The following is a 19,898-nucleotide window of genomic DNA, read 5'->3' as shown; positions in this document are numbered from 1 at the left end:
CCCTCCAGGCTGGGCCTAGGGTTCTGGAGATGACAGGGCCCCACCTTCAGACACAGCTATCTTGGAGGGGTCTGCACGGGAAGAGACAAGGCCCAGAGAGGGTGCGGGTGCTCCAGGGCTGCCTTGCAAGCCCACACCTGTGCCCCCAGGAGGACTCTGCCTCGACTGCCCATTTCCCTCTGTGTTTAGGGGACTGTCTGCAGCCCAAGTCCTGGAGGAAGAGGCTGGGTGGTGGCTGGCGTTGGCTCAATCTCCGTTCCCACTATGAGTTCTGTCCCTAACTTGCCGGCAGGTCTCCATCCTCTCTGGGCCTCGGTTTCCCACCTGTGAGGGTGAGTGTGGTGAGTTTCACCTTAAGGACCTTCCTTCCGGCCGAAATGCTCATAAGACCTGGAGCAGAGGGCAGGAAAACCAGGAGCCCACGCCCTGGTGCATGCAGGGGCCAGGCGTCATGGGCCCTTGGCTGTTTCTGAGGGGCCCTACCCTCAAGGTCCCTGCCAGGGAGGAAGCTGCCTCCAGCAAGGCCCAGGACACACTCGGGGAGGGAGGCGCCTGTCACCCTGTGCCTGACGCGCATGCTGAGAGCAGAGAAAGCGCTGGAAGGAAGCAGCGACAACAGGGGAATGGAAAACACAGTCAAATAACTGCCAGTCCTCATGCATATTTATAGATCGCCCGGCCTCAAAACTCAATCAATACCTCTCCTGACTGAAGGAAATGGCTCGGGGAGGAGAGTGAGGCAGCTTGGGCTGTGCCTGCTGGGCCGGGGCAGGGCAGAGCCAGAGGCCCAGCCTTCCCATCTCCTGCCTGTGGCCTTGCCCGCCGCTCGCAGCTGGGTTGTGAGACCTGCCTCTGCAACAAGCCCAGGTGAGGGTCGCATCTCCCAGCCCTGCCCTCCACAGCGGCCTGACCTTCGGCAACTTGAGCAGGGCCAGCAGGAGGGCTGAGGGGCTGGATGCGCCTGTACATGCCTGTCGCTGAGGGGCCTGTGGGGCCGTGTCCCACCTCTTCCGGGAAAGCGGCTCCCGAGCAGGCAGAGGCACACGGAAGGGAGAGGGCAGACTGGAGCAGAGGGAGAAACTGAGGCCTGAGGACAGAGGCCACGCTGCTGCTCGTGACCAGTGCCCACGAGCAGTGGGAGGATGGGAGTAGGACAGGACCCTGGGAGCTGCCTTTCTGCAGAGCTGAGCGCTCCACCATGGGGAGTGGGTGTCCCGGGCCTCGTCTGCAGCAGCTGCAGGGGGAGAGGGAGTGGCCCAGGGCCACACAGCAGAGCCCCCGGAGGCCCCTCTAGCACATGCCCCATGGCCAGGCTTCACCAGGAATGGAAACTCTCCACAGCCAAGGCGTCCACAGCAAAGCCAGCCTGCGAGTGAGCCCACCACAGCTGCACCGTGGGCCCCAGCGAAGGCCACCCACAACCCCCTCCACTCCCTATGGCTGTGTGCTGCACAGCCTCCGTTCAGTGCCCTGCCCAGAGGCTAAGCGAGGGAGGGCCTGAGGGAGGGGCCACAGCTTTCCTCAGCGGGACACCCCCTGTGAACCAGCACATCTGCCGAATCAGTGGAGCCAAAACACTGGCACCCAGGAGACGGCGTTGAGGCCACCACACAGCTCCAGGGCTGGCCTTCCTGGCCCAAGACCCTGCAGGGCCAGGGGAGGAGGGAGCTGGGAGGGGTCATGCCGCTCCTGGTTCCAGCAAGGGTCAGGGACTCCTCCCATGACACCCCTGATAACAGCCTCTGATTCCGTGGCAGGGAAGGGGCAGGTGGCCTGCAGTGGCCAGGAAGGATGGCACGTGAAAGTCTCCACTGGTCAGCAGGGCGGGGACAGCATCCCCTTCCTAATCTGGCCAGGGATGAGACCAGATCACCCTGGGCTAAACTCCTGGCCTCCAGGGGCTGTGCCTGTGGTGAGGAGGAGATGGTCCTGATGGCAGCCAGCAAGGCTAACATCTGCCCCCACCTGCCTGGAGCAGTCCCTGAACAGAGGTGAGATGCACAGCTCCAGAGGGAGATCCAGGCCGGACACCTGTACAACACAGGAGGGGCTGGGCCGGACACACATACGGGATCCAGAATGAAGGACAGACAGCTGCCGTCCCAGGACGCCATGCGGGGCTTCCCTGGACCTGCCAGCAAGGTACCAGCCCAGCCGGGGGAACGCGCCCGGGCCCTGTTTCTTGAGGCTCCAGGGCGGCTCTCCTAAGAGGAACCCGGGGCACAGCCCCTGGAGCTGGCTCTCTGCGGTCCAGAGCGTGTGCAAACACACTAGCTTGCTCTCTGAGCCTTGATTGGCTGTCTGTAAAGTGGTGGCTACGGTGACCTACCAACTCCACGGAAAGGTCAGGCGGGTTAACAGATATGCACATGGTCTCAGGTTGAAAGGAGCTCTGCCGGGCACGCGAGCATCGTCCAGGGGGACCCATGGGGTGAAACCAGAGACGTGGCTCTCCTCCCTCCGCCACATGCGCCTGACTCTGGGTCCCTCGAACCCAACCCTGTCTGAGGACCCAAGTCCTTCCCAAGACGTCCCTAAGAATCGAGGGGCGTCTGGCAAACTAGGCCACGGGCAGGCTCCAGGTGCAAACCCAGTTCCTTGTGAGAGAAGCAGAGTGCCTCCCCTTCCCCAGAGTCCTGCCGAGTGGGGGCAGCGGGGAGGGGCCTCTTCCTGGCCCCCAGGAGAGCCGCAGCCACTTTCCACCTCCCCTCAAGCCCCACAGGCACCAGCAGGGCCCCGTGCTTCCCTTCTCCTCTAAAAAGCTGTTCTCATCTGTTTCCCTGCAGATACACCTGGGAACCAAAAGGACGTCGGTCCCTTGGACGCAGTGCCTGCAGCAGCAGCTGCTTGGGGACACCTCAATCGTGCCATGTCCAAGAGCCGTGGGGACTGGCACTCCATGCAGGGCACTTGCAGACAGGGCCACGGCCTTTGCTTCCCAGAGGAGGCCCCGGAGAGGCTGTAGGCATGCTCAGGGATATCAGCTTTGGGGGAGCCCGGACCCCCCAGATTCCGCCTCTGAGTTTGGTTTTCTACCCCAAGTGCAAGACATGGCTTCAGTTCAAGTGGCAGCAGCAGGGACAGGCTGGAGGAGATCGAGGTGCTCAGCGGCGGGTCCCTGGGCACGTCTCTATCTGAGGGGACAGCAGAGACCACTGGGCAATCTCTACACACAGGACAAGGGCTTGCAGGCCAGGTGCATATGCCCATGCCTGCCCAGGCAGCAGACACAGGGGTCTGACAGGGCCCGAGTTGGGTCCCAGTTCCATCAGCCACAACTGTGTGACTCTGGGCCAGTCCCCAGAACCCCAACCTCAGTCTCATGTCACCCAGAGGCGAGGATGGTCACCATGTGATAGGGGAGCGTAGAGCTCGGGCACACTCACTCACACCATCCGTCTATCCGTCCGTCCACTGGCGGCTCTGCCACCCTCCTGCACGTCCCGCACCACCTCGAGGCCCGCACGCCCTCATTAAAGCTCCCCTGACCTCGGGCCTCATCAGCAGATGAAGGACTCTCGGCACAGCCAATTACCCGGTGCTGGTAATCACCCGCTGACTTCCACCCGAGTCCTTCAGAAGGTGATCTGCTGAGAGCAGCTTGTAAACAATTTGGAGGGAAGAGATAAAAACCCCAATTGCCAGGAGGGTTGGACAACAGTGACCTAGGCTGAGGCCTGGCTCTGAGCCCCACACCTGACCCCGCACAGGAACCCCTCCATGTCCGCCCCCAGCTGCAGCTCTTACCTCCACCCCTGCACCCAGGTCCTTCGCCACCCTCTGCTACCCCTGTGAGTGACTGCAGGCCATAGGAGGAGGATGCTCCAGTGGGGCCCTTGGCAAAACTCAGCATGGGGGGAGCAGCACACGTGGGCAAGGGGGGATGAGCAGGGAGAGCCCAGTGAGCACCGCGGTGGGGGGGGTCCTGGCTCCATCACCCATGCTCCTCGTTCAGCTCACAGCCCATCGCCTGCCCCATCTGCAGACCAGGCATCTCCCTGAGCTCCTGCCACGGCAGTGTGGTCAGTGCACGGGGCACCCGCTGGCCACCCACCCTGGGCATGAAGCCCATCCTTCCTGGGAGGAGGAGGAGGGGGAAGCGGTGGTGTCCTGGTCCCGCTGCAACCACAGGTCCTCCTCCTCCTTCCAAGACACGTGGGCTTCACCCAGGAGACTGCTCCCCCTGGCCTGCCAAGGGAGTGGACTGGGTCCCTGCCAGACTGGTGGATGAGCAGGAGTCCTGGGCAGCCTCCACTATCCCAATCTCCCTACTACAGAGCACAAACAACAGCCGGTGCCTAACCCACCCTGCCTGAGGCTCGGCCAGAGCTGGCAGGAGGCCTCAGGGGCTCAGGCAGCAGGTGCAGGACCAGCTGGTGGATGAAGGGCCTGAGGAGGGCAGGAGTGACCGAAAGACCGAGGCCGTGTGAGGGCAGGGTCGGAGTAGCCACTCGGAGCGCTCTGCCCCTCCCATCTGGGGTGTGGCTCACTCCTAACAAGCTGCCTGTTGGGTCTCACTGTGGTGAAATGCATGTGACAGGAAGCTGACCGCCATCACCATTCTAAGTGCACAGCTCCCTGGCATTCAGCACACTCCCAGCGCTGTGCGGCCACCACCACAGTCCATCTCCAGAGCTTCCTCACCTCTCCAGACTAAAGCCCACATCATTAACACTTTCCATGCCCCAGCCCCAGCCCCAGCCCCCGGCACCAGCCTCTCCACCTCCTGTCTCTGGATCTGATGACTCGAGGGGCCTCATGCAGGCGGAATCACAGCCTGTGTCCTTCTGGGACTGGCCAGTTTCACCCAGCCCAGCGTCCTCAGGTCCATCCGTGCTGCGGCAGGTGTCGGGACGCCCCTCCTTCTCCAGGCTGCCGGGTACTCCGCTGTATGGAAGGACCACACTGTGTCCATCCACGTGTCTGTCCACAGACGCTGGGTGAGATCACCTCTGGGCTACCGTGAGCGAGGCTGCTGTGAACGCGGGTGCCCGTATCCATGAGTCCCTGCTTTTGGTTCTTCTGGGGAGGTATACAGCAGTGGACCTGCTGGTCTGTGTGGTGAAACAAAGCCACTTTTCCATCAGTGACAGCAGCATTGCCAAGCCCCCATTGGAGACATTTCCTGTAGAATCTTGTGCTTAGTCTGCAAACTCCCATGACAGGAATTACGTAAGTGACCACACTTTCCTTTCTCCTTAGGCTGCCAGGAAGCTCAGATTAAAACAGAAGTCCAACTTCGTGGCCAACTTCAGCCCTCGCGGCTGGAACATTCCTGGTTTCTCACACATGGCATCGGCTGCCGGAATCCGTGGAGCAGTGAGATCTCGCAGAAAGGAAATGAGCATGGTCACAGGAAACACTCGGACGCTACTCCGAGGACTGTGGCTGACAGCCTCCCTGGCGGCCCAGTCTGGTGTGGGTGCTTCTCCTGTCCTTCCCTGAGCATGGGAGGAAACCAGGAGCCCTTGGTCCCACCAGGACCTAACGTGGGTCCCTGGGGCCCTGTGCCAATGACCTGCTTCCTCTCACGGACAGGAAGCACCTCATCCACCTGAACCATCAGCTCACTATATGACTCCCGCAGAACATGGACCCAGGAACATCAGGGCTGTGGCTGCTTGGCCCCTGCTGTGCCCTGGCTTAGAGCAGCGCCTGGCACAGAGGAGGTGCGTGAAGGCAGCTCATGCACGGGAGGGCTGGGCTTGTGGGCACGGAGTCCCAAAGGCCCCACAGAGCTGCCCTCTCATGATCCTGCCTCCCAGGAAAAGTTCAACTCTCTTGCCTCACACAGGAGGCCCTCAGGGCTCAGAGAGGAGCACTTCCCGAGGCCGCCACGTTAACACCAGGCCCGTCGTCCTGGTCCAGTAACCACACTCTTTCCGGCACCGTAGAAGTTTCAGGAGAAAAAGCTGAACACAGAACAAAGGTCCCACTGATGAGCCACTCGCATCACTAGGAGAAGCCCAGCAAGTGGGAGAGGCTAGACCTGAGGAGACTGGCTCAGAGCACCTGCTGGGAGGCCCTGGGACAGGGACGCCACCCCAGCCCACCACACCTGGGCACGGACGCCGGCACACAGGGGGCAGCTGTGGCTCCAGGAGGGGATGCAGCCCTTTCCCAGGGCAGCTGCAGGGTTGGGGGCTTCAGAATTCCAGGGATCTGGGGGCCACAGGGATGGCATCTCAGGGAGGGGGTGAGAAGGGGTGACGGGCCCGCCCCGTCCTGGTCCCAGGGACACTGACCAGGGATGTGAGGGACTGCACCGCCTGCCTGCTGGTGCAGACGGGAGCAGAATGGTCTCTGTGTGCTTCCAGCCTCTGAGCACAGGGAAGCCGGCACTCTTCTACCCACTCCTTCCCAAAGCAGATGCACTGATTTTAAATGTCGCGGGGCTCTTGACTGGTCTCCTTCCTGAGCAGCACTTGGGGCACTGAGATTAGCCCCAGCCACAGACCCCACCCAGGCCCCCGCCAGGGAGGAGTAGGCAGGTGGGGCGGGGAGGGAGCCACCCTGGGGGGCTGCACCAGCCCTGACCACCAACCTGCCCAAACAAACACCGTGATGAGGCCACACTGAGGAACGGCGGGAGCACGGGCTTCAGAACCCAAAGATGAATTCTACTTAATTACACGCACACGGAGGCATTTAGAGGAAGTGTGCAGATGTCTGCAATTTACTTAAAGAGCGTCAGAAGAACGAAGCGGCACGGCGGCTGGGCGAGGGATAAGGCGGTGTCAGGAGGCCCCGCGGCGGGGCGTCCACGGCGGAGCTCTGGTGGGGGTGAATAGGCGCTCGCTGCAGACTTCTCTCAGCGTCACAATGAATCTTTAAATGTTCAGAATCAAATGCTGAAAAAACCCAACAGGGCTGAGTCTGAATGCTGCTCCCATCACTACTGGGTGACGCGGGGGCCCCATGGGGCATGGGTGCTGGCCCACGCTGCACAGAAGCCGGTGGCTGTCGGGTGGGACTGTCAGGTGGAGATGCGCCCACCCAGCCAGAAGGTTGGTGTCCTGCCCAGTGCGGCCTCCACTGGACGTGCCCCTCTCTACCCAGGGCGGCCTGTGAGCCCCCACCGACCTCACCATGTGTCCCACCCCAGCTTGGTGCCCTCCATCCGGGGATGTGGCCCACCAGAACCACAGATGTGGAAAACGTGCACGTGTCTCAGAGGTGAGGACGACGGTATTATGATGGATAACAGAAACGGCCGCCATGAAGGCTTGGTTCACCAGGTATGTGCAGGGCCCTCCAGAAGCCATCACCTGAGATCTCCAGAGACAGCCTGCGGGAAAGGCCCGTGCCCTCCACATCGTGGGGAGCACGCCGAGGCCAGGCCGCAGCCGGTGGGAGGCAGAGCCTTGGCCCACCCCAGGCTGTGGGGTCCAAGCCGGCAAGGCCCAGTGTCCCCACCATGAGGTGGGACATCAGAGGGCAGCCGGGAGCCAGAAGAGGACAAAGCGCTGGGGTCCCAGCTCCTTCATTCTAGGCCGGTGGAAAAGCACAGAGCACACTGAGGCGGGGTGGGGACAGGAGTGGGGCGGGAGGCTGTGGCTGCAGGTGCGGTAAGGGACTGTGCCACCCACCTGACCTGACTCCTGCAGCTGTACCAATCGCCACAGGGTCCCTCTGCCACCAGATCTGGAGTTCCATGGGGTCTGCCCGATTTCTGTCTTCACTTGAGAACACTGCAACACGTTCAAGCCTCGTTCTGCCTCCCCAACACGGAGCGTCTGAGCTCCTCCTTCATACGCAGGCTCCCTGGGGGCCTCACTTTCCCCATCTCTAGAGGGGGCGCCAGCAGCCCGGCCAGGCACCGACGGTGGGCGCCCAAGCTCTCCCACCCCCACCACTGGATGGGAGGCCCCGATGCCAGGAGGCCCCGCCCACCCACTTCCAGCCCCTTCAGTGACACAAGGGAGCACACCGTTGGCCCTAATGAGTGTGTGGACAGCTGTGGGCTCTTAGGTAGACCCAGCAAGGCCAGTGCCACAGCAGGGCCCAATGACAGCCCTACCAGCCCCAGTTTCCCGGCCCCAGCACTGCAGGAGGGCAGTGGCACTCGCGCCCAGCTCTAAGGGGTAACTGGCATTCTCTTTCCTTGCCAACCAGCTGTGAACTAATTACAAAAAGTTTTAACCAGTCAAGCCCCTCTCCAAGCATATGTTCCCAATTAAGTCAGACTGCAGCTGATTTTAATCAATCTTCCTTGAAGCGGCCCGACTTGAGGCTTCCAGAGGGAGTGGGAGCAGGGAGAGGGGTGGGCATCGCACAGGGGATATGGGGGTGGCAGCCAGCTCCTGGGGCCTCGCTCTGTTGCCCAGGCTGGAGTGCAAGGGCGTGATCTTGGCTCACTGCAATCTGCCTCGAACTACAGGTGCCCACCACCACGCCCAGCTAATTTTTGCATTTTTAGTAGAGGCGGGGTTTCACCATGTTGGCCAGGCTGGCCTTGAACTCCTGACCTCAGCTGATCCACCCGCCTCGGCCTCCCAAAGTGCTGGGATTACCAGTGTGAACCACCCTGCCCAGCCAAAAGAGAGACTTTCAATGGTCTTGCAAGACCGGGTGTCAGGTGGGCAGGCACACCCAGCATGGTCACAACAAGCCACTTACCCCGTAGTGCACAGGCCCCTCCCCCGGTTCCTCACAAGCTGAGCACTATGCGGGGTGGTGGATCACAGTCTTCCTGGACATCACCTATTGGTTGTTGGGCAGGGGCTGTAGGTTTTTTTTTTAGGGTGTCTTGCTGCATTTTGTTGCAGCCCACAATGCACTGCAATCCTAGTCAGCTCAGGGTCTCTTCAGGTATTTGACTTACAATCTAAGTGGCTGGGCAAGCCGATAAGAACAGACAAAATGAACTATTTTGCAGACTAGTAAACTTTCATCTTAGACTAAACTTTGGTTTGGATGAGGGCAAGTAAGGTGGGTGTGGGGGAGGGAGGGGGGGGGGGAGGGGAGGGGCAGGGGGAGGGAGGGGGGAAGGGGGGAGGGGGAAGGGGGGAGGGGGAAGGGGGAAAGGGAGGGGGGAAGGGGGAAAGGGAGGGGGAGGAAGGGAGGGAGGGGGAAAGGAGGGGGGAGGGGGAAGGGAGGGGGAGGGGAGGCCGACAAACAGGCATCGGTGATCCAAGCAGGGGCCTGGTACATCCTGTTTCTTCTGTAGTTTGCTGACCTAAGCCGGTTCAAGGCACTTTATCTTGGAAATGGACCCCTATTTACATTATTTCCTTCAGTTGCACAGCCCTGGGTGTCCAGAGCCAGGGGCAGCCTGAGCCACCACAGGGCCTGTGAGGCCTCACCTTCCCCAGGGCCACCCTGGGCATCCCCTGACTAAGGTTGAAATTGTAGGCGGTGTCAGAGGTGGCAGCAGCTGGAGGGCTGGCTAGAAGTTCCCAACACTCCACAGGCCAAACTCCAGTGGCCTCCCCACCTCACTGCTCTGCACTTATTTCTCCCACGCTATCCAGACACAGTCATCCCTGTTGCCCTGACCCAGGAGGAACAGCTCCTGAATCCTGGGCTAGGCTCGAGGTCACATCACGGCATAAACATCTGCTTCACCAGGCCCAGTCCTGTCCTCTCCCCAAATGGCCATGCTGGCCACACTGTGGCACCCATGCTCTGGGTGGCCAACACCACACCTCAGTTCTGAGCAGCTGCAGGACATGCCGGGGGGCAGAGCCCCTACCCCTCCAAGGCCCTGGCAGCGCTCAGGAGAGGGTCACAGGTGACATTGCCAGCCCCATTCCTCATGCCAACCCCGTGGTGCGTGACAGCCCTTGGCATCTCCCACAGAGGAGTGCTCCACTAGTGAGCTCCCGAGCACACATTGTTTCTGCACAAGACGAGGACGGTGGCCAGGCCCCGCCAGGTGTTCGCCAGGTGCTGGCACAGCACTCACCCACACCCCTCGCCTTGTTCATGCCTCAACCAGCTCCAAGGGCTGGCCGCTGAGGGTGCCCTGGGGAAAGGGCTGGAAGCGGGAGCAGGAAAGCCATAAGTGGTGCCTGTGGAGATGCCTGACCCCCATCAGCAGGCAACGTGGGCATCATGGAGCAAGGTTCAGGCTCTGCTCGGCCCAACACCCAGAAAGATGTTCAGCAGCTCTGACGCGAAGAATCTGTTGGGTGGGCAGCAGCTCCGTGACCCCTCCCTGGACACCACGGCCCAATTAAAACAAGATGACAGGTCCTAGGCTGAGGACAGGCCAGCGCGGCTCGGAGCCGCCCGTCACCACAGATGTCACTCCTCCCATCACCAGGAACTGGTCATAAAAAATAGATTTGATCTGCCTCTAATAGGTGCCAAGATAAAATCAATGGCCTGTCCAAAAACCCGGTAACCTCAAACCTGAGGGCTTCCTGCCATGCAGCAACTCAGACAGGGGGATGAAAACCAAAGAGAAAGAACAATTAAGAGAACACAAACAGCAGTCCAGCCTCGCCACGGCAGACCCCGGGTGGGCACAGCGCAAACCCGCCCACAGCCCACTCCACTGATACCAGGCGTGTGGGTGGCGCAGGGCAGAGAGGACCCCGGGGGTGGCCAGTGCAGGCCTCTCAGCAGCACGGCCTCCCGGCCAGGCAAGGCAGTGCATATGGGAGGAAGGAGAGCCCAGAGAGTTCAGACAGACGAGCCGGAAAACAGGTGTTCTGTGGCGGCAGGAACCACGGACATTCACGTTGCACAGAGAAATGCGAGGCCCCAGGCAGTGCCGCCCCCAGAGGCTGCCCCGCCCTCACCTGCAGCACGCGCCGCTCCAGCTGTGCCTCCAGCATCCTCTTTTCCTCCTCCAGCCGACTCCTTTCGCCCTCCAGCTCCTCGACCTTCAACCTGCAAAGAGAGCAAGACGGTGACCAGGCGTCCATGGCCAGCCATGCTGGGGAAGTCCTGCCCTCTGGGTGACAAGGAAGTGAAAGGTTAGGAGATCCAGCTATACAGCTTCATTTTTAAATACATGTCTGTGAAGCTCTCCGAGTCCAGCGGTAACATCAAGAGAAAATTGGAAAGGGACACGAATAAAGGATGGGGGAGTCCGTGGCAGCCCCCGCTCAGCTGGAGGAGCCTGAGCGGAGAAAGTCTCCGTCGACCACACCTTGGCTGGAAGCACAGAGGGAACCAGTCCGAGGCAGGATGTCTGGGAGTCAGTGTGTCCGTCAGCCACTCCCAGAGGGTGATGTCACGGCGGAGTGCAGGGGACACTGAGGGACAGGAAAGTGACCTCAGGACATCTTCAGAAATGAGGAAAAGACAGGAAAGGACTTCAACTGCGGGGTGTGGAAGGAGCTGATGACGGGGGACCACAGAGGCACAATTCAGATGAGAAAACAAAAGCAGGCTTCGGGGTGACCACGGTGAGTTCCCTTCTCCGCAGTGGGAAAAGAATGCAAAACAAACCTTCATCGCCGCAACCGGAATGGGGCCAGTTGTAGTTCACTGTAAGAAGCGGTCTAGTTTTGTCTTCATTTCTAGATCTAATATTTTGAATGAAAAACATATTCATGTGGCTTAAAAATCAAAAAGTCTGTCGAGGCCCATAGTGATGGAAAGATTACTCGGCACCGTACAGGGCCAGGAGTGAGGACAGGAGTGAGGACAGGAGCGGGGACAGGAGGGGGGACAGCAGTGAGGACAGGAGGGGGGACAAGAGTGAGGACAGGAGGGGGGACAGGATCGAGGGCAGGAGGGGGGACAGGAGCGAGGACAGGAGGCGGACAGGAGCGAGGACAGGAGCGGGGACAGGAGCGAGGACAGGAGCGGGGACAGGAGCGAGGACAGGAGGTGGGACGGGAGTGAGGACAGGAGGGGGGACGGGAGCGAGGACAGGAGCGAGGGCAGGAGTGAGGACAGGAGGGCAGGAGGGGGGACAAGAGCGAGGACAGGAGCGGGGACAGGAGCGGGGATAGGAACGGGGGCAGGAGCGGGGACAGGAGGGGTGACAGGAGCGGGGACAGGAGGGGGGACAGGAGCGGGGACAGGAGCGGGGACAGGAGGGGGGACAGGAGGGGGGACAGGAGCGGGGCCAGGAGCGGGGACAGGAGGGGGGACAGGAGGGGGGCCAGGAGCGAGGGCAGGAGCAGGGGACAGGAGGGGGGACAGGAGTGGGGACAGGAGGGGGGACAGGAAGGGGGACAGGAGCGGGGACAGGAGAGGGGCCAGGAGCGGGGCCAGGACCGGGGCCAGGAGTGGGGCCAGGAGCGGGGCCAGGAGCGGGGACAGGAGCGAGGGCAGGAGGGGGGCCAGGAGAGGGGCCAGGAGCGGGGCCAGGAGGGGGGCCAGGAGTGGGGCCAGGAGTGGGGCCAGGAATGGGGCCAGGAGCGGGGACAGGAGGGGGGACAGGAGGGGGGACAGGAGTGAGGACAGGAGCGAGGGCAGGAGCGGGGCCAGGAGCGGGGCCAGGAGCGGGGCCAGGAGTGGGGCCTGGAGCGGGAACAGGAGTGGAGACAGGAGTGGGGCCAGGAGTGAGGACAGGAGGGGGAACAGGAGTGGAGACAGGAGTGGGGACAGCTATTCCAGCCTGAGAGCTGCTCCAGGGTGCTCCAACACACCACAACAGCAAGATCCGAGGAAACCCAATTCTTGCCAAGAAACCTAAGTGCATCTCTGAAAAAATATCAAGAAGATGTATACAAATGCAAAGATGTCTAGAACACAACAAGCTAAAATTCACAATGCCTGCCATCCAATCAAAGATTACCAGACATTTAAAGCAGCAGGAAAACATGGCCTATAATGAAGAGATTAACCAATCAACGAATAACTAGCAAGACACAGTGTTGCACAGACAGCAACAATGGCAAACAGGGACATTAAGAGAGTTGTTAAAGCTATTGGAAAACTGGAACAGTTCAGACATGGAAGAGACACATGTAGAAGTGGAAACTACAACATCTCAGATAAACACACTGGATGGGATTAATGACAGAACAGAATCCGTTAGAGAAACAGAATCCGTCAGGGCACAGCCATAGAAACTATCAAAAACAAAACACAGAGGCGGGCACAGTGGCTCACATCTATAATCCCAGCACTTTGGGAGGCCAAGGCAGCTGGATCGCTTGAGGCCAGCAGTTCAAAAGCAGCCTGGCCAACATGGCGTAACCCCTTCTGTACTAAAAATAAAAAAAATAGCCAGGCGTGGTGGTGCACCCCTGTAGTTTCGGCTCCTCAGGAGGCTGAGGCATAAGAATTGCTTGAACCCAGGGGGTGGAGGCTGCAATGAGCCAAGATCACCCCAGTGCACTCCAGCCTGGGTGACACAGCGAGGCCCTATGTCAAAAATAAATAAATAAGCAAACAAACACAGAGAGGAAAAGATTTCTGAAAAATGAAAAGAGAATCACTGGGCTGTGGGACGGCTTCATGAGGCATAAAACACATGAATGAGAGTCCCCAGAGGAAAGAAGGCAGAGGAAACGACGGGACAAATACTGTCAGAAAGTTCCAAATTCAATGGAAAGTATAAAGCTATAGATGCAGGAAGCTCAACAGACATGAGGCAGCACAAGGAACACAGGCCCAGGAAACCAGACACTGGCAGCCCCAGAGCACATCAGGACGAGCCTGCTCAGGACGACAGCACAGAAAACCACCTTAAAGGCAGAGGCAGCACCTACGGAGGCACAAGGCCAGGTTCTCATGAGAAAAAGCGCAACGGAGAGGAGAGGAAAGGGAAATCTCTGAAATGCCAATAGAAATGAAAACCACCACCTTAGAACGGTGAAAGTATCTCCAAAAACAAAAGCAAATAAAGATGCCTTCCGGTCAGACATGAAAGGTGAAAGAATTCATCATCAGCTGAACTGCTCTACAGAAACGGCAGGGAAGGCCTGCAGGCAAAGGAGGATGAGGGCGGGGCACAGCAAATAAACCCAGACCTGCATGGAGAACTAGGAGGGCTGGAACAGCAACTGCATGTAGGAGAGCTTTCTTATATTCATATCTGTTTAAAAAATTTAAATTATTAACGTTTTAAAGTGAGTAACGGATTAAACAAAACTAATGAAAATATATTGGGGATTTAATATATAGAATAAATAAAATGTATGACAACAGTATAAAGGCTGGAGAAGAAAAACCAACATGGCAGCTATAAGGTGATTATACTGTATGCCAAAAAAGGAAATAAAACAATATCAGAAAAACAGCAAAGTAGACTGAAAAAAGGTAAAAGGAAAAAAGAAAAAAACAGGAAGAAGGGAATGAAGAAGAGACAGACAAGCAGAAAATAGTAAAATGACAAGATCAAAACTAATCATATCAATAATCACATTAGATGTAAGTAGCCTAACCACAATTAAAAAGCAGACACTCATACTGGATTAAAAAGCAACACCCAGTTAGACACTGCCGACAATAAATAACTTTAAATACAAAGATGCAAAAAGGCATAACATGCCATCACTAAGAAAACCAGCAAGAGAAAGCCGGAGACGCTACTAATACCGGAAATAGTAAATTTCAGAGCACATACTATTACCAAGAAGGTAACTTACAATAATAAAGAGATCCATTAATCAAGGGGAAATAATCATCCTAAACACGTGTGTACTAATAAAAGCGCTGCAAAACAAATGAAACCAAACTGGCCGGAGAAACAGACGGGTCCACGATGACAATCGGAGACTTCAACATCACTCTCTCAGTAGCTGATAGAACAACAGGCAAAAAATCAGGAGAAGGACCACGTGATCAGCCAGTTTGACCTATTTCACCTGGATAAACGCTTCGACTCTAAGAGCAGAAGGTCCAGTCTTTTCAGGAGCATCTGAACTATGTACCAAGACGACTTCATGCTAAACCGTGAAAGAAGGCTCAGTCTATTTAGGAATTTCATAATTCTAACTATGTTATAGGACCATGATGGAATTAAACTAGAAATCAGCACCAGAAAGTCATCTGAAAAATATCACTTACAAAAGCTTCCAACACCATGAAACACATAGAGATGGAATGGAACAGGCCAAGAAAGACCTGCATGTGACAAGCTCGGAGCACTGCGGACAGAGATCCCGGGCGACCTCCACACAGGGAGACAGATGTGCCTTGTCCACAGGCCGGGAGACGCTGGGTGTTGGGAACGCACTTCTCCCCCAAATTAATCCACAGAATCGAGCAACCTCAGTCAAAATCCCACAGGCTTCTTTGTACAAACTGGTAAGCTGATTCTAAAATTCATATGGAGATGTAATGGATCTGGAATAGAGAAAACAACATTGACAATGAAAAAGGAGGGGCTACCTAATTTTACCAACTACGTTAAAACCGTAGCAATCACAACAGGGCAGTACCAGTCTGCAACACAGACAGACCAACGAAACAGAACACAGTCCAGAAACAGGCGTATAAACACAACTGATTTTTGAAAAATATACGAAGGCAATTCAGTGTAGAAAGGACAGTCTCTTCAACAAATGGTTCTGGAACAATTGGGTGTTCATGGGGGAAATAAAGAATTAAAATCTTGTACAATAAACCAAAATCCTGCTCAATCCTGAACCAAAAGTTATGAAGTTACTAAAAGAAAATACAGGAGAAAATCTTGTGAATTTGAGACAGCCAAAGATTTCTTAGCTCTGATACCTGATAGGGTTTGACTGTGTCCCCACCCAAATCTCATCTTGAATTGTAGCTCCCCTAATCCCCACGTGTTGTGGGAGGGATGTAGGGGGAGATAACTGAATCACAGGGCGGTTTCCCCCACACCGTTCTCATGTGTTGTGGGAGGAATGAGGGGGGAGATAACTGAATCACAGGGCGGTTTCCCCCACACCGTTCTCATGTGTTGGGGGAGGAATGTGGGGGGAGATAACTGAATCACAGGGCGGTTTCCCCCATACTGTTCTCATGGTAGTGAATAAGTCTCACAAGATCTGATTTTATAAGGGGTTTCTCCTTTGGCTTGGCTCTCATTCTCTCATCTGCCACCATGTAAGACGTGCCTTTTGCCTGCTGCCATGATTGTGAGGCCTCCCCAGCCATGTGGAATGGTGAGTCCATTCAACCTCTTTTTCTTTATAAATTACCCAGTTCGGGTATGTATGTCTTCATCAGCAGCGTGAAAATGGACTAATGCCCAAAGGATCACATAGTAACAGAAAAAATTGAAAAATTGGACATTATCATTAAAAACTTCTCTTCAGAACACCTGATGAAAGAATGAAAAGACAAGACACAGATTGGGAGAAAACATTTGGAAAGCAAAGAATCTGACAAAGGCCTTGTAGCCAGAACATATAAAGAACTCTCCCAAACTCAACAACAAAAATAATCAAATTTTAAAATGGACAAAAAAACTGGTGCTTTATCAAAGAAGATCTCTACAGATGACAAGTGAGCTGAATGAAACGATGCTGAACATCATTAGTCATTTGTGAAATAAAAAGCAAAAGGCCACAGTGAGACCCAACTGCGAACCTATTACAAGGCCTAAATGAAAACTTTTAAAAAACTAGCCAGGTGTGGTGACGCGCACCTGCAGTCCCAGCTACTCAGGAGGCTGGGGTGGGAGGACCAGTTGAGCCCAGGAGTCAGAGGCTGCAGGCAGCTATGACCTTGCCCCTGTACTCCAGCCTGGGCGACAGAGCAAGACCCTGTCTCTAAAAGAAACATTTAAAAAAATTAAAGAGGGACTAAGTAAAAAGACTGTGCTGCACGCTGGTGAGGAGAAGCCGCACTTCTGGAAGATGGGCAACCTCGGAACACGTTACACACGTGACCGCCAGCCACTCCACACTAGGCGTTTACCTGAAAGAAAATGAAGTCGATTTCTACATGGGACTTTATTTATAATACACAGCAGTTTCATTCAGAATAGCCAAAAACCAGAAAAACTCCAAATGTCCGTCGCAAGGGAATGTATAATACGACAGAACACGACTCAGCAGTGAAGATGATGCAGCTGTGTGCACAGTGATCTCTTCCCAAACCAGCCATGCTGCATGGAAGAGGCAAAAAGGCAGAGACCACACGCTCCAGGACCGACGCCATTCCCAGAAGACTCGACAGCCTCTCGCCAATCTACAGTGACAGAAAGCACGTTGGCAGGTGTGGGGTGGGGAGAGGAGGCAGCGGGGAGGGATGGATTCCTGTCAAACAAGAGCACGTGTCTGGGGGTCTTGAATGTGAATGTGGTAACGGCTCCACGGCTGTATGTGTGTGTACATGCAAATCCACCACACTGCACTTGACATCCCTGCAGCTTACTGCACACCAGTTATACCTCAGGAAAGCTGTAGTGAATGACCTCTGATATCTGCTTCCTGCTTGTATGGTACACCTGCAGGACATGCTTGCAGAGGCGGGGCTGCTGGTCAACCCCGCAGACGCCGTGTGCTGCCCTCCCTGGGTGTCTGGGGCACTCCCACTCACACCAACATCCTGAGCACGGGCCTAGAAGGTATTTCTGTAGCAACAATGCCTCGCTCTTCATGAGGCAGGGAGCGCCGGCAGGGGAGACATCTGCGCATAGCCCAGTGTCACTGTCTCTCAGGAGGGCGGCCACACAGTGTGAGACCTAGCACACACCTCCGGCACCAGCTGATGCCTCCTGGAGAGGATATGGGAGCCCCGCAAGTGCTGCAGCTTTACAAGCAACCCCCTCAGTCTGCCCATCCAATCTAGCAGGGAAGTCCTGGTGCCTGAGTAAAGGGGAGATTGGGGCTCAGAAAGCCGTCTGAGAGGCCCCTGATCACAGAGCTGGTAAAGGGCCTGGCTGGACAGTAAGCCTGGCAGAGGGCCCAGGGTGGGTGTTCCTGACCCCCACCTCCCAGGGCTTCTCAGGCGAGTGAACCTGCCCAAGGTGACTGAGTGACAGCATGGCGGGGGCCTCCAAGTCCATCTCCGAGAAGCTGCCTTCTGCAGGGACTTCTCGACTTAGGGAGACGCTGGATGAAAAGCCCCCAAGGCTCCTTTTAAAATGATATTATGGATTCTGAAGGCTTGGGAGCAAAATGTTGACAAGGGCTGAATTTGAATGAGCGCACGCATGTAGCTGCAGCCATGTTAACAGAATGACTTGTGTGACCCACCCTCGCTGCCAGAGTAAGCCCACACGCGTGCTCGTTTGTGCACTGAAGGGGCGCGCTTTCTTCTGCTGTCCTCCTTTCAGACAAACTGCCACCGCACGGACAGCGAGAAAGAGAACACACGAAGAAACAAGTCGCAGGGGGTGGTCTTCAAAAGCTCGGAATTCTGGTTTGCCTTCAGATGGTTCAAAGTAATCAATTCTGGCATAAGCTTCTTGAAATGGACTTACTGCAACTTTTTTAAACATGAGGAGTGCCACATAAATTAGCTGCCAGCCTAGATCTTTCCTCGGGAAGATGACGCCAATCAAAGCAGGTGCCTGTGTCGGAGTGTGTGCATGGAAAGCAGCTGGAGGGTAGCCGGGATCTTGCTTATAACAAACCCATCAAACACGCGGGAAACTTTTGCAAGAAAAATGATTAGTTATTTTTGCTGAACTAAAAGATGCATAATGTTGGGGGGGTGCCTCAGGTGAGGCTCTCAGGGCCTGGAGAGGGGACAGTAGGGGGATCCAATGCCCAACGGACAGACAGCATCCAGTCCAGGAAGCCCCTCACCGAGGCCACCTTCCCATGGGCCCCAGACCCCTGCACTGCCTGCCAGCCTCTCCCCAGTGGGCCCTGACCACCACACTTCAAGTTTTACTTCTGTCTCCTTCATCAAATGGCTGGCTCCACGTTTCTAGCCCTGATCATGATGTCTGGCTTACAGCAGGCACTGATGACCATTTCCCTTGAACAATGGGTATGGGAACCCCACCAGAGAGGCTGGCGAGTGGGATACGTAGGACCCCCAGCTCTGGAGATGGTCACACCAAGGGTAGTAGGGCCCAGCTTAACCCAACACTCGCTGTGTGTCCTGACACGGAGCACCCCGCCCCTCCAGGCTTGTTTGTCATAAAGACAGCATGTGACAAAGCTCCGCAGACATGGCAGTGTGACGGGGTGCCCACACCTGCCCTTCGTCTCCCACAGACATGGCTACAAAGCCTGGATGGATGCCCGGCTCTGGAAGGCCCACCGCACTGGCAGGCAGGGGACACTGTGGCCCTTCTCTCACTCCTCTGACCTCCACCTTGTGCCAGCATCCAGGCGGTGGTGAGGCTGCTGTACCAGAAGCTCAAGGCGAAGTCCTCCGGCACTCACCTGGGGGCCAGGAAAGAAAGCCACTGAGCTTCAGGAGCATGGAATCCTCCCTGCTTGGAGTATGGACTCCCCGGCCCCCATGGTCTCCGCCTCTGCTCTTCGCACACGACCACGGGCTGAGGCCACGGGGCTGCAGTGGCGGCAGGGAGCCTGAAGCAGGAGCTGTGCTCTCTGTCTGAAGCTGCTGTTGTTCCAGACAGGCAAGACAAACTCCGGCTGCGTTTTCCTCCCTGTCCTCCCTCCTGCGGGGCTGGGCGTGGGCTCAACCTCCACGACACTAGCAGAGTGCAATGGATGGTGCAAAGAGAGCCCTACGTCCCTGGAGGACCACAAAGGGGAGACCCAGAATGTGAAAGGACCCAAAATCATGGAATGGAGGGACTGAAAAGGGTGGTTCTGGGGAGTTGGGGGGCGTCCCTGGGTCGGCCCGTGCCTGGGTCCCATCCACACTGGCCTCTGAAGCTGGCGAGAGCTGAGGGCGTCCCTGGGTCAGCCTGTGCCTGGGTCCCATCCACACTGGCCTCTGAAGCAGACGACAGCTAAGCTGACAGGCACTGCCACCGTCCCAGGCCAAGGCCAGCAGCACTGCCAAGGCTTCATAACCTGAACTGGGATGGGAACCGCACGACACAGAAGGTCGCTGAGACCTGGGCTAGAATCCACCCAGGTCGGCTCACTGCTAAACTAAAACACTCACATTCCTCGCGGGACGTAAACACA

General features: G+C 56.8%; 1 protein-coding gene across 7 annotated transcripts in view; it reads right to left on the bottom strand.

Annotated features, from left to right (window-relative positions):
- MAD1L1 (mitotic arrest deficient 1 like 1) overlaps positions 1-19,898 on the bottom strand; it is a 412,429-nt gene that overhangs the window by 131,040 nt on the left and 261,491 nt on the right. For 6 of the 7 annotated variants that reach the window (XM_033193959.1, XM_033193957.1, XM_033193958.1 and 3 more), the window contains one exon: positions 10,749-10,839. In XM_033193959.1, the coding sequence (XP_033049850.1) occupies positions 10,749-10,839 (91 nt within the window). Of the gene's footprint in view, positions 1-7,137; positions 7,692-10,748; positions 10,840-19,898 lie in introns of those variants that run through there. The other variant, XM_033193963.1, reaches the window with a different exon arrangement.

Source organism: Trachypithecus francoisi, unplaced genomic scaffold, assembly GCF_009764315.1.
Source record: "Trachypithecus francoisi isolate TF-2019V2 unplaced genomic scaffold, Tfra_2.0 Lachesis_group4, whole genome shotgun sequence".
Classification (NCBI taxonomy): domain Eukaryota; kingdom Metazoa; phylum Chordata; class Mammalia; order Primates; family Cercopithecidae; genus Trachypithecus; species Trachypithecus francoisi.
Note: the sequence above shows the minus strand (reverse complement) of the source record. Positions and strands in the feature narration are given on the sequence as shown.